Source organism: Garra rufa, chromosome 18 (assembly GCF_049309525.1).
Source record: "Garra rufa chromosome 18, GarRuf1.0, whole genome shotgun sequence".
Taxonomy (NCBI): Eukaryota; Metazoa; Chordata; class Actinopteri; order Cypriniformes; family Cyprinidae; genus Garra; species Garra rufa.
Window position 1 is genome coordinate 39,875,054 of NC_133378.1, and position 15,287 is coordinate 39,890,340.

Sequence of the window (15,287 nt, forward strand, 5' to 3'; positions counted from 1 at the left end):
CGTGGCGCTAAAACGCTGTCATAGTTTCTCAAGATTTTGAAATGACAGATGATATGTTATTATCTCATGTTGGGTCAACAATCATTTGGTTCTGTTTTAATTCTTTAACTTCCTTCACAGACTCTAACACCCATATGAACAACACTGTCGATTGGAAGCTGTGAAACACTTGGCTGAGCCAAACCAGACCAGAATCAATGAGACCAAACCTTACGAGACGCCGATCAGGCGAACGCACACAGTATACGTGAGATCAAGTGCCTTAACGCGACCCGCGGGACCTCAGACGGCCATCTGCCTCAGTACAGGGACTACAGATGATTCCATGAGCTTTTTTAAACAGAGACATGAATGTATATTTTTATTTTTATATGAAGTGTAAAATCTTTTCTTACTTCAACAGCACTCAGACTTGGTCAGATGGGTTTATTTTTGTTTTTTAGAGGTATAAGAAGAACTCCAAAGTCTTTTGTGTGTTCATGTGTGTTCATTAGGCTTTGGGGATTTTTACAGCAGTAAAAAACTAACGTGAAATTGCACATTCTTTACATTTACCTAATGATGAGAGTGTTACTGACTCATTGTTCGTTTATTTTGATGCAGTAAAAGGTCAGCTGTGGTGACGGCGACACCGTTTGACATGTTATGTTACTGAAGACAATAAAGATGGTCAAAATACTGTCTAAATGTGTTTTGTCATGCAAAAAAGGACAACAATTATTAAGTCTGTATTGATTATTTATTACATTTATTTTCATTTTTTCAAATCAGACACAGAATATTTAATCTATTCTATTTTAGTGGTTTAAACTGAGCTTATAAACTAGTATTTAGACTGAAAGCCATCATTATTAGTTATTAGTAGTTATTTTAAACACAGTCTAAGGCAAAAGCACTTTCTGCTTTTTTGTCTTATAGTCTAAGGTTCAATGCAGTAGCAGTTCAAAGCTTAAAATGCTGTCTTACAGATTGTAGTATGAAATTTTACGTAAAAATCTATTTTGCCAGATTACATCATGAGTTAAGAAAGAAATTGAGTAGGCTACTTGAAATAAGTCACATTAGAAATACATGCCACTTGAGTACATTGCATTGTAGGAATGTAAGAATTATTTACGTTCTTTACTACTGTACAAAAGTTTGGGGTCAGTAAGAATTTAAGATGTTAATTCAGAAAGGATGCATTAAATTATGAAAGTCTGTTTCTGCCACTAAATCAAATAAAAAAAAATAATTATGAATTTGTTTTTTCAATATTCTGAGATGGAAAATCTGAATTGTAAGATAAAATGTCTTATTTACCTTTTTTACTTTTCATATTACACTATCAGTCAAAAGTTCTTGAACTTTTTTTTTAAAGTCTCTTTTGCTGACCAAGCCTACATTAATTTGGTATAAAGTACAGCATAAACAGTAAAAATTTGAAATATTTTTTACTATTTAAAATAACTGTTTTCTATTTTAATATATTTTAAAATGTAATTTATTCCTGTTATCAAAGCAATTTTCAGCATCATTACTCCAGTCTTCAGTGTCACATGATCCTACAGAAACCATTCTAATATGCTGATTTGCTGTTCAAGAAACATTTTTACTATTATCAATATTTAAAACAGTTGAGTACATTTTTTGAGTACTTTTAATTAGCAAGGATGCTTTAAGACAATGTTACAGAAGATTCTGTTTCAGATAAATGTTGTTCTTCTGAACTTTCTATTTATAAAAAAAAACTAAAAAATTATCTATTATACATATGTTTTTAACATAATAATGATATGTTTTTGAGCAGCAAATAATGATATAAGAATGATTTCTGAAGGATCGTGTGACTGGAGTAATGATTGCATAATTACATTTTGAAATATATTCAAATAGAACACAGTTATTTTAAATAGTAAAAATATTCCACAATTTTACTGGTTTATTTTCTGTAGTTTGAATCAAATAAATGCAGGCTTGGTGAGCAGAAGAGACTTCTTGAAAAAAACGTTAGAAATCATACTGTTCAAACTATGTCATCTATTTATTAGATACATAATTGTATATCTATTTTATATGTATTTAAATTTGATTCGAACACTTTATGTTATATCATAATCTGCAGGACCCCATCATTGTCTTTTTTTGATGAAGTTTCAGGGAGTACCAAATGAGCGATCTTTGTCCACTTCAATGAATAAACCATGCTAAGGGTATTGGCATTTGCTGTACATTTGATTTAGTAAATGCATTCCTGAGAATAAGAGACTTCTTTTAAAAAAATCTTACCGACCCCAAACTTTTTACAGTTTTTTACAGACGCTAGGACACATTTCTCAATTCTTAGGTCACTTTTGCAAAACTCTTCACACAATTCTCCTAACCGTCTTTCAGCTTGGCAAAGCAGTTCATTTCACATTCAAAATGCACTACAACTACCAAAACACTTTATTCAGGTCTCAAATAAACTCATTCTTCCAGAACACTAGCAAAGGTTGACAGCCGACAAACACACTTTGTCACCCACAAAACAATGAGCTAAAAAACACTAACAACATGTAGCATTACATAGTGTATTCTTGTGTAAAACAAGGACACATCTCTGTTTATAATTGCAATATATATTGTTTATAACTGCAATATATGCTACTGGAATGAATCAGACATGATGCAGAATTCGTCAATATTTTTTATTTTTTTGCACTAAGTAATTCCAAAATACAAGATTTTGTATACACACCATCCACTGATACAGATACAAAAGTAATGCTAACCTACTCGCATTTTTAGATTTGAAATATGCTTCAATAAAATATTGCTGTTGAATTTTGCTGTCTTATTCAGTTTTGCATTATGTTATTGTTTTGAACATAAGTTTAACAGTTTTAAAGTATGTAAGTACGTGCAAAATGTCCTGTACGTACAAAGATTTTTGGCAGTGGTTGTGTCTGAGTGAGAAAAGAATTCATGAAATTTGAGAGATGTAGTCATTGAATGCATTTTGTGCCAAAACAATGATAATTGATCCTCAGTTTAGCCCACATAGACTTCTGTTGTGATCACTATGTGAAGAGTTTTGCAAAAGTGACCTAAGTATTGAGAAATGTGTCCTAGCGTCTGTAAAAAACCGTAACTTGTATATTTTTCCAAAACAGTATTTCATATGCGTGTTCAGTTCCCCGCTGGTGTGATGAGGTTGTACTCAGCCTGCAGCACCAGGAAACTATTCTGCCGTATTTTGCGCACCTGCACCAGGTCTCCGCACTCCTGCACGTGGATGATCCCTCTGTCATCATGGTTACAGTCATTCAGCGACACAGCGGTGCGTTTGCGACAGTGTTTCCTCTGCAGATACCGGAGACCCACGGCGATGGCCATGCCGAGCGCGCCCGAGAGGCCCAATAGCAAGCCCAGCTCGGATGCACTCTGCCCAGGCACGCGCTCTGGCCTCTCGTTGCCTCTCCCTGGGACTCCAGATGGGTGTTTGGCCTGTTTAGGGGGGTCTTTTTTGCGCTGGGTCAGGGAGACGGCGCCCTCTGTGGGTTCCCGGGATGGGAAGAAGTCGAATAGGGCTCGACGTGGGGCAGGGGAGGGTTCGGGATGGAGGGACGCAGTGTGTGCGTAGGTGTGTGTTTGTTGCGTTGTGGTGTGTAGAGATGCATGAGTCTGTAACAGTAGATTTGGGATGGTTTGTGTGACGTAAGCAGTGGTTTTGTGTGTATTTTTTGTGGGTTTTGTGTGTGTTGGTGTGTTTATGTTATGGGTTGAGATGCTCTGAGATGAAAAGGGGATTGGGAAAGTTTGTGTAGATGAGGACAAAGATGTTAGAGTGACATTTAGCGGATGTATGTTTGTGTGTGTGTTAAAAGATGGGGTCCTGTGTGTGTTATGTGTTGAGTGTGTGTTGGTGTGTGTGTTATGTGGTGCAAAAGTGTGTGTAGATGTGATTACGTGTGTGTTATCTGTTGAGTGTGTGTTAGTGCGTGTGTTAGCATGTGTAGATGTGGTTTTGTGTGTGTTATGTGTTGAGTGTGAGTTGGTGTGTGTGTTATGTGGTGCAAAAGTGTGTGTAGATGTGATTATGTGTGTATTATCTGTTGAGTGTATGTTAGCTTGTGTAGATGTGATTATGTGTGAGTTATCTGTTGGGTGTGTGTTGATGTGTATATTAACATGTGTAAATGTGGTTGTGTGTGTGTTATCTGTTGAGTGTGTTTTAGTGCCTGTGTCAGCTTGTGTGGATGTGATTATGCGTGTGTTATCTGTTGAGTGTGTGTTGGTGTGTGTGTTAGCTTGCGTAGATGTGGTTGTGTGTGTAGACAGGGATGTGTGTTTGCCTATTTTTTCCAGAAGTGAGGCTGCAGAAAAAAAGAAATACACAAAGCATTAAAAATAAACTAAATGTTTGCATTTTGTGAGCAAAATATGACTTTTTTTGCATTTAAAGCGAGACACTGCAGGTGAACAGGGTAAAGAAAATAACTAATAGTTATCATCTTACTTACCCAGATTATTGATTACTTTGATAACTGCAAACAGTTTTGTATTACAAGTTTTCTAAAATGTTAGGTTTAAATATGCAAATTAGGCATTATTTAATGAAATACGCGTAATTTGCATACATTTCTAGTACAAAAATTTAGACTCTGGATGAAGTATGTTTCAAAATTCTTGTTTTTTTTTTGACATATAAGAGTCAATTGTTTTTACAGAGGGGATTTTTGGTATCTCATTTTGTCACTATAATTCAGAAAGTACATGTTAGTTTTCAGTCGGCTGATGTCTTGCTTTTTGGTCCGGAACAGACGTCTTCAACCCTGCTCCTGGGGACCCACTCTCCTGGAAAGTGTAGCTCCAACCCTAATCAAACACACCTGAAGCAGTTAATCAAGCTCTTTAAAATTACCGTACTTGAAAATACACATGCAGGTGTGCTGAAGCAGGCTGGAAATGAAGTTTGCAGGACAGTGGGTCCCCAGGAGCAGGGTTAAAGACCTCAAGGCGGCAACACTGTTGGCTTTTACGATTAAGAATAAAGGCTAGTGAGATGGCTTTGACACACGTAAACCTACCAACATCCATCGCCATGACTTTTTGCAAAAGGAAAAAATGTACGTCTTAGTCACATCCACTCTTAAAAATAAAGGTGCTTCAAAATGTTCTTCAAGCGATGCCACAGAAGAACAATTTTTAGATCCACAAAGAACCATTTCTTGCTTACCTTTTCATAATCTGAAGAACCTTATTTGCCACAAAGAACCTTTTGTTGAACATAAAGGTTCTTCAGATGTTAAAGGTTGATGGAACCGTTAAGACAAAAAGGTTCTTCTATGGCATCGTGAAGCACCTTTATTTTTAAGAGTATAGCATCGGATAGTGAAAACGCTGTCATCTCGCAACAGTTTTTTATCTACATTTATAAAACTTCACAAATGTTTTGTGCAAATTTGTAATGGAAACACACCCGTGTTATATCGTTCATCTTTGACTATTTACAATATTGAATGGTCATATAAATGTCATGTGAATTCATTTGCAATCCATGCTTCTAATTTTGGGTGCAAACGCACCTTTCAGTCAATGAATAATTAAAGAAGTTATTAAATACTTTTGATGTAAAACTGACAAAAAATATCCAAAACCTGGAAGACATTGTCCATGTTATTGCTTTTTTCATGTTTAGGATTTTTTGTTTATGTGCCTTGAAGTCCCCCTGAGATTTTAAAGTTAATATTTCAATCATTTAAAGGGTTTCTTCAGTAGAACACAAACCAATTTTTTTTAACTCAAACCGTTGCAGTCTGTCAGTCATTCAATGGCAGTTCAATGGGCACCAAATCTTTCAGAGTAAAGAAACCATACACAGACAAAACCAAATTAAACCCTGCAGCTTGTGACGATACATATTTGCATGCAGGTAAAAAAAACATTTAAAGAGTAAAAAAATAGGTCATAAGTAATCTAAAAGTAATCCCGAAGTAGTCTGAATACATTACCTAAAATTAGTAATCTAAATTGCATTACTGACTACAATTTTCATCATGTACTTTGTAATCTGTAACAGGCTATTGACAATTTGATATAATCTACCCAGCACTAGTTTTTAGCATGTTGCAATGCAGTTGTTTTGAATTGTTGCTTTGAAGAATATAGAATGTTAGAAGGTTGCAAGGGAATTGTTGTGCACTTGCTAGGTATTCTAGATCTGAGTGGTTTCTAGGTTCTTTCAAACCCAAATCAGAGTCAGGTCCATTAATTATTAATGTGTATATAATGTGCGTGTTGGTCATAATCACCTGTCGTGTTCACCGTCGGTTGTCCTGTAACACTGTCAGTGATCTGAGAACTACGTGTCCCATCATGCACCACTGCCGATCTGATTCGAGACCAGTACACAAAATAGGACTGCACCAGTGTGATGCTGCAGACGGTAAGGGAATAAAATGGTCATATTTGCATGTTCTCTGCATGTAACAATACATGCTGGTCTACACAGCCCTGCTTTCTATAGCAAGCTGTTCGTACAGCATCTTTTAGAAGTTTACTTCCAGAACAAAAATTAACAGATCATTTTCTCACGCCCTTGTCATCTAAGATGTTCATGTCTTTCTTTCTTCAGTTCAGTCATAAAGAATTTATGCTTTTTGAGGAAAACATTTCAGGATTTCTCTCCATATAATGGAATTCTATGCTGCCCCCAAGTTTGAACCTACAAAATGTAGTTTAAATGCAGCTTCAAATGGCTCTAAACGATCCCAGCCGAGAAAGAATTAGGGATTTCGGCTTCGAACGATCATGAAAATACAGTAATGGAGATTAAATGATTTTTGCACCCCATTCTGCCTCCTTTCCAGTGGTGCGCTTTCGCTCCTCCATAAAAGCCTAATTTCACACACAAATCAGCAAAATCATGTAACATGATTTTCATAAAACGGGTTGTGCTTGATTTATTAATGTTTCTTTGATGTTGTGTTTTTAAAAGCGAGAAAAAGAACTTGCGCTGTTCTGTGTATGCGCTCAGAGATGGAGCAGAACACGGACATGTAAAGTTATCTTTTAGCTCAAGGTATGCGCCTAAAGGGTCAAATACATGCAAAAATATTTCAAAATGAGGCGAATGGTGATTATTCATGTAAACCCTTGTCAGTTATGTCTTAAATGATCATAAACAGTTGAGAACGAAAATACTTGTGTAACAGTATATTGGATCCGTGTGGCTCTTAAAGCGGCAACAAATAATATTCCTTCTGCCGTCTCTGTGCTTAATATTAATAAAACGTAAAAATACAAAGAGAAAAATCACTCACTGCTCTTGAATGAAGGACTTTTGTAGTTTTAATAAGAAACAAAGCATGTTTAATTCTTTCAGGGAAGACGCCGTTTTAATTTACATTCAATTTCTGTAGTATACTACTTTAGACTTGCATGAAAGTATTCAGTATTTTTTTTTCCTTTGTTTCTTTTTTTCTGTTGTATTGCTATCTTTAAATTAATCAACACAATTAAATTATTTTTTTAACAATAACGTTTTGGACCCAGTCATAATCGTGTTAAATAATCGTGATTATGATTTTTGCCATAATTGAGCAGACCTAGGAAGATGGGTCTTATCTAGGGAAATGATCACTTATTTTCTTAAAAAAAAAAAAAAGTGATTTATATACTTTTTAACCTCAAACACTCGTCTTGTCCAGCTCTGCATGAACTCTGTGTATTCTGGTTGAAGACAGTTATGGTTTATTGAAAAACTCCCCTCTCACCAAATACTTCTTCCTCAGCTGGGATCATTTAAAGCCCTTTGAAGCTGCATTTAAACTGCATTTTGGAAGTTCAAACTCGGGGGCACCATAGAAGTCCACTATATGGAGAGAAATCCTGAAATGTTTTTTCTCAAAAAACAATTTCTTTATGACTGTAAAAAAAGAAAGACATGAACATCTTGGATGACAAGGGGGTGAGTACATTATCTACAAATTTTTGTTCTTGTAGTGAACAACTTCTCCAAAAGAGTAGTCATCCAAGATGTTCATGTCTTTCTTTCTTCAGTCGTAAGGAAATTATGTTTTTTGAGTAAAACATTTCAGGATTTCTCTCCATATAATGGACTTCTATGGTGCCCCCGAGTTTGAACTTTCAAAATGCAGTTTCAAAGGGCTCTAAACGATCCCAGCCGAGGAAAAAAGGCTCTTATCTAGCAAAATGATAGGTTGTTTTCTAAAACAAATTACAATTTATATACTTTTTAACCTCAAATGCTTGTCTTGACTGGCTCAACAAGATGAGCGTTTGAGATTAAAAAGTATATAAGTTGTAAAAGTTTTTTTAAAATAACCGATTGTTTCGCTAGATAAGACACGTCTTCCTTGGCTGGGATCATTTAAAGCCCTTTGAAGCTGCATTTTGGAAGTTCAAACTCGGGGGCACCATAGAAGTCCACTATATGGAGAGAAATCCTGAAATGTTTTTTCTCAAAAAACAATTTCTTTATGACTGAAAAAAAAAGAAAGACATGAACATCTTGGACGACAAGGGGGTGAGTACATTATCTGTAAATTTTTGTTCTAGTAGTGAACAACTTCTCCAAAAGAGTAGTCATCCAAGATGTTCATGTCTTTCTTTCTTCAGTTGTAAGGAAATTATGTTTTTTGAGTAAAACATTTCAGGATTTCTCTCCATATAATGGACTTCTATGGTGCCCCCGAGTTTGAACTTTCAAAATGCAGCTTCAAAGGGCTCTAAACGATCACAGCCGAGGAAAAAAGGCTCTTATCTAGCAAAATGATAGGTTGTTTTCTAAAACAAATTACAATTTATATACTTTTTAACCTCAAATGCTTGTCTTGACTGGCTCAACAAGATGAGCATTTGAGATTAAAAAGTATATAAGTTGTAGAAGTTTTTTGAAAATAACTGATTGTTTCGCTAGATAAGACACTTCTTCCTCGGCTGGGATCATTTAAAGCCCTTTGAAGCTGCATTTAAACTGCATTTTGGAAGTTCAAACTCGGGGGCACCATAGAAGTCCACTATATGGAGAGAAATCCTGAAATGTTTTTCTCAAAAAACAATTTCTTTATGAGTGAAAAAAAGAAAGACATGAACATCTTGGATGACAAGGGGGTGAGTACATTATCTGTACATTTTTGTTCTGGAAGTGAACTACTACTGATGTTTTTCTTACTAGAAGCGCAGGTCTCCGCTGGGTTGTGTTGGGGCCCTCCAGCTGAACGACAGGTTCCTTTTGAGCATCTTGTCCGAGTGTGTGACCGTGTCGTCCGTGCTGAGGCAGGACAGTGTGTGTGTGCTTGGAGGATGCCGTGTGAACTCACCGCCGACCACACGGTCCTCCAGAATGGAGCGAGCCTGAAGTAAAAACCCCATAAATGCCCGGGAACTCTGAACTGTTACTGAGCAGAACAAATCACAAACTATTAGTCATATATAGACAGCTACATAGATAGATGGATGGATGGATAGACAGATGTGTGTTACTTGTGAGTGTGTGTTGTGGCAGGTACACTGATCGGCTGGTGCGAACGAGAACGGTGGAGTGTGTGTGTGTGTGTTGTGGGAAGGAGCTGATGTGGCCGGGCTTCATGGTCACACATGATGAGACACTCGCCCCACGAGAGAAACACACACAACGGGCGGGAAACACACACATGATCACATAACCAGCCAACACTGCCTTCATCAGCATCATCTTCATCATCATCATCATGTACTTTCTGGTAAAAACATGAGTGTTTGACTGCTATTAGAGGTATATACACTACCAGTCAAAAGGTTTTGAACAGTAAGGTTTTTAATGTTTTTAAAGAAGACTCTTCTGCTTACCAAGCCTGGATTTATTTGATCTGAAGTACAGCAAAAACACTAACATTCTGACATATTTTTACTTTTTAAAAGAACTGTTTTCTATTTGAATACATTTTAAAATGTATTTTATTCCTGTGATTTCAAAGTTGAATTTTTTAGCATCATTACTCCTGTCACAATTCTTCAGAAATCATTCAAATATGCGGATTTGCTGCTCAAGAAAATTTATTAGTACTATTATCAATATTTAATTAATCAAGAAATTAATATTTTTATTAAGGATGCTTTAAATTGATCAAAAGTGATGATAAAGACATTTATAACGTTATGAAGGATTTCGATTTCAGACAAATGTTGTTCTTTCAAACTTTCTATTCTTCAAAGAAACCTGAAAATGCTCTTTTTAACATAATAATAACAAATGTTTTTGAGCAGCAAATCATAATATTCATGATCATAATATATATAAATCATAATTTACGAAGGATCATTTGACTGGAGTAATGAAGCTAAAAATTCAGCTTTGAAATCACAGGAATAAATTACATTTTAAAATATATTCAAATAGTAAGCATTTTTTTTAAATAGTAAATATATTTCAAAATTGTACTGTTTTGCTGTACTTTGTATCAAATAAATAAATATACAATAAATATTTATATTGTTTGATAATATGAATTTACATTGATAAATAACTAATAAATTAAATTAAATATTAATTACACATAATTGTGACCCTGGACCACTAAACCAGTCTTAAGTAGCATGGGTTTATTTGTAGCAATAGCCAAAAATACATTGTATGGGTCAAAATGATCAATTTTTCGTTTATGTCAAAAATCATTAGGATATTAAGTAAAGATCATGTTCCATGAAGATATTTTGTAAATTTCCTACCTTAAATATAGCAAAACGCAATATTTGATTAGTAATATGCACTGCTAAGAACTTCATTTGGACAACTTTAAAGGCAAATGTTTCAATATTTCTCAGATACCAGGTTTTTAAATAGCCGTCTCTCGAACAAATATTGTACTATCCTAACAAATAATACAACAAAAATTGACCCTTATGACTGGTTTTATGGTCCAGGGTCACATATGATGTATTTAGGTGATCACTGATATAAATTAAATACATACTTACATTGAAGAAGCTTCTGTCCTGTAGGTCAGTACAATATAAACTAAGAAGTTTCTTTCTTGGAATCATCTCACTCTTTCTCACTTCCCACCCCTTTCACATATTTTTTTTTTCTAATCCTGCCTTCCTTTTATCCTGATGTCTTTTATTCTCTCTCTCTTGTCCAGGATGTGTAACAGCTGCTGATCCAGGAACCACCACATCCTCCTCTTCACACACACACATACACACACACATACACACACACACACACACACACACACACACACACACACACACACACACACACACACACACACACACATGTTGGGTTTACATGTTTTATGGGGACATTCCATAGGCGTAATGGTTTTCATACTGTACAAACCGTACTTTCTATGGCCCTACACCTAAACCTAGCCCTCACAGGAGATTGTGCACACTTTTACTTCATCAAAAAAACTCATTGTGCATGATTTATAAACCTGTTTCCTCATGGGGACCTGAGAAATGTCCCCACAAGGTCAAAATCTACTGGTATTCCTATCCTTGTGGGGACATTTGGTCCCCACAATGTGATGAATACCAGGTACACACACACACACACACACACACACACACACACACACACACACACACACACACACACATGTTTGTTTTTGTGAATTGTGGGGACATTCCATAGACGTAATGGTTTTTATACTGTACAAACCGTACTTTCTATCACCCTACACCTTCCCTACACCTAAACCTAGCCCTCACAGGAGACTGTGCATATCTTTACATTCTCAAAAAAACGTATTCTGTATGATTTATAAGGCTTTTGAAAAGTGGGGACATGGGCAATGTCCTCATAAGTCACCCTCTCCTTGTAATACCTATGTCATACCCATGTTATTACACACATTTGTGTCCTGATATGTCACAAAAACATGCCCACACACACACACACACACACACACACACACACACACACACACACACACACACAGCATCCTCATCCCCTGAACTCCAATAAAGACTGAGTTCCACGAGCTAAACTTTATTCTCAGATCGTCGCTACAGACAGACATTTCATCTCTTATCAGAGAGATTCTTCAGCATCCTCTCCAAAAGCAGTACATCTGCAGAAACACATAACCAAAACCCAATATTATTCAAATAAACATCATGAATTTGTCAATTGTCTGCATGCACGGTGTGTGCTTGTACATACCCTGTTCTGTTGCTGTCCTCAGCCAGTGATTGACAGCTGGTACACACTCAGGCAGAGCATGTGAACACAAGGCCTGTCCATCAGAAACAGAAGGCTTACCATTAATACTAAATGTATATGAATGCAATTAATGCACATATTATTGTTGCTCACCTGGTGGAGATAGCTGTTTATCTGATAGCGTGCACCTGCTAACGCACAAACACGTTAACTTTGCTTATAGGGGTATTTACTAAAACTTTCAAATAACAGTAACTAACAGACTTTAATCATTATTTTCCTTTTTGAAATAACGTTAGGTAACCCTAACTGTCACCAACTGAACTGCAGTGATCAAACTATTTAAAATATAGTGAATTAATATACAACTTGATCAATAAATCGTTTCTATCAAACCTGTATTTTAAGCTGCAGCTCGTTATATTAATGGAGTGTTTCACTAATTAGCAGTAAACTGGTTAGCTTAGCTCACCTGAATCTGTTCGTAGATTTTTGTTGGATGTTTCGAAGTGGAAAGCAGTTACTTCGGAATGGAAACATGGATTTTAGATTAAACATAATACTTTTTTTCCCCGCTTATTTCAATTAATTTTATCAAACTACCCTGGTGAAAAAAACAGCAGTTTTAGCTAGTCAACCAGCCTGGTTTTAGCTGGTCATAGCTGGAAGGCAGGCTGGTTTTAGAGGGGTTTTGGCCACTTTTCCAGCCTGGCCATTCTGGGAGACCATCTTAAACCAGCTACTTCCAGCTTAAACCAGCTAAGACCAGCCAACCAGCCTAGGCTGGTATTAGCTGGTTTTTTCAGCAGGGTAGCGAAATAAGCCAGTAATTGTAGTACTGCGGCGTCGAGTAAACATGGCTGAAACCTCAAGACAACCCGATTCAATTGAGTGAGTAATTTACGCTAAAACCGCTCCGATCGATTCAAACTCGAGACAAGCGATTCACTAGCAAAAAAAAAATAAAAAATTTGAAAAGAGCTATTATTTTCGACATCACATGTAATTATTTTAACCAGAAGGTAGCCATGGGTGAAATTAAGCTTTTCAAAACTCCTAATCAGGTAAAGCATTGCAAAATGACTGTTTCAAAGCGCTCCAATCGGATTGCGAACACAGATCAGCTTTGCGGCGCCTATCACGAATTCTTTGATTTAGATTGTAACTTTGGAGCTGGTTGTGAGAATCATTTCCCGATTTTAAATGGTTAGTGAATCATAACTGAGATAGAGAACTTCAGCACATGTATCGCAAATCATTTAAATGAGATCAGGGTTGTGAATCATTATTCAGATCGGAAATTCGGAGCGTGGATCGCATATCATTTGATTCAGATCGGGATCTTGGAGCAGGTTCGCAAATCATTTAGCCTAATTCAGATATCGCAGCGGGTTCGCGAATCACTTGATTCAGAAAGGGACTTCGCAGCGTGTTCGCAAATCACTAGATTCAGATCGGAGCTTAGGAGCGCATTTGTAAATCATTATTCAGCTCAGAAGTTCGGAGCAAGGATCGCAAATCATTTGATTCAGATCGGGACTTCGGAGCGGGTTTGTGAATCATTTGATTGAGATTGGGATTTTGGAGTGCGGATCGCGAATCATTTGATTCAGATCGAACTTTAGAGTGGGTTCACAAATCACATTTGATTCAGTTTGGGATTTTGGAACATGGATCGCGAATCATTTGATTTAGATCGGGACTTTGCAACGGGTTCGCTAATCATTTGATTCAGTTCAAGACTTCGGAATGTGGATTGTGAATCATTTGATCAAACATACCCATGGAAAACAGGACTAGGCTATATTTTCTGACAGACTGACTTTACCTGCAGTGTGTGGTTTATCTGGAAACTCTTTAATTGCACACAATGACCTGAAATGAGACAAATCACTGTATTAATCTCATTATCTGTCAGCAAAAGAAATGTATTTATTATTTAATAATGACCGTGTGGGATGAGGTCTGTGTCTTCGTGTGGGCGAGCAGGGGCGCGCGCGCTCGGCCGTAGGCTCGTCCAGTGTTTTCTGTGGATGTTCAGCCGCGTACGTGGTCGCGCTTCTCTCGCGCTGCAGCGCGTGCTTCTCCCAAGACCTCCGAGAAAACACCCTGATCTGCTCACAGTCACGCCGGTCAAGGCATTTGTATAATTTATTCTCATTCATACCGTCAGATGCAGATGGATAAGAATAATAAGCCAAAATGAGGCGAACTAGCAGTCAGTTCACAACCAAGTGCCAAAGCAGCTTTTAAATTGTTTTGACAACCAGCACCGAGCAACAGAACAATAAAAGGTCATGAGTCACGTGACCACAAAAATAAAATATCAACAATTATATTCAATTAAATTTAGTTAAGTTATTTAACACACAATATTAAGCCTTATATATACAGTACCAGTCAAAAGTTTTTGAACAGTAAGATTTTTTTTTAAGTCTCTACTGCTCAATATGCTTTTTTTAAATCCAAAGCAAAACAGTATTTTTTTGTTCAAATATTTGTACTATTTAAAATAACTGTTTTGAATATTTGAATATATTTTAAAATGTAATTTATTTATTTTTTAGTTAATCATTCTAATATTTTGATTTACTGCTCAAAACCATTTAGCCATTTATTATAATTATGTTGAAAACAGCAGAGTAGAATTTTTTTCAGGTTTCTTTGATGAATATAAAATTGAGAATAGCAGCATTTATCTGAAATAGGAATCTTTTTTAACATTATAAATGTCTTTATCATCACTTTTGAATTTAACACATCTTTGCTAAATGAAATTGGCACTGCATTATTGACACACTATTGTCATATTTTAATATTTTAATACTGTAAGGTTGCTTTGACACAACTTGTATTGTTAAAAGTGCTGCATTAATAATCTTGACTTGACTTATGTTTTTTTGAACAGCAAATCTGAACATTACTAAGATTTCTGAAGGATCATGTAATGATGCACAAAATGGCTTTGAAATAACAGGAAGAAAACAAATAATAAAATTAGTTAAAATAGAAAAGTTATTTTAAAAAGCAAAAATATTTAATTTTTCGATAAATAAATAAATACATTTTTCAATGTTTTTGTTGTACTTTGTATCAAATAAGGGCAGGCTTGGTGAGCAGAAGAGACTTCTTTAAAAAAACATAAAAAAAC

The 15,287-nt window shown here is 36.0% G+C and overlaps 2 protein-coding genes across 2 annotated transcripts in view; one reads left to right on the top strand and one right to left on the bottom strand.

The window, feature by feature from the left end:
- slc10a7 (solute carrier family 10 member 7) overlaps positions 1 to 679 on the top strand; it is a 91,761-nt gene extending 91,082 nt beyond the window's left edge. The window contains exon 12 of the mRNA XM_073823485.1: positions 121 to 679. Within this exon, the coding sequence (XP_073679586.1) occupies positions 121 to 138 (18 nt within the window). The 3' untranslated portion in view covers positions 139 to 679. The remainder of the gene's footprint in view (positions 1 to 120) is intronic.
- Positions 680 to 3,008: 2,329 nt separating this feature from the next.
- LOC141290665 (uncharacterized) lies at positions 3,009 to 9,697 on the bottom strand. Its single transcript, XM_073822768.1, has 4 exons — positions 9,472 to 9,697; positions 9,161 to 9,386; positions 6,276 to 6,400; positions 3,009 to 4,121 (listed from the first exon to the last, which is right to left on the bottom strand). Exons 1-4 carry the CDS (start codon positions 9,695 to 9,697, stop codon positions 3,151 to 3,153), a joined length of 1,548 nt encoding a protein of 515 aa, XP_073678869.1. The 3' UTR covers positions 3,009 to 3,150.
- Between the last annotated feature and the right edge of the window lie 5,590 nt (positions 9,698 to 15,287).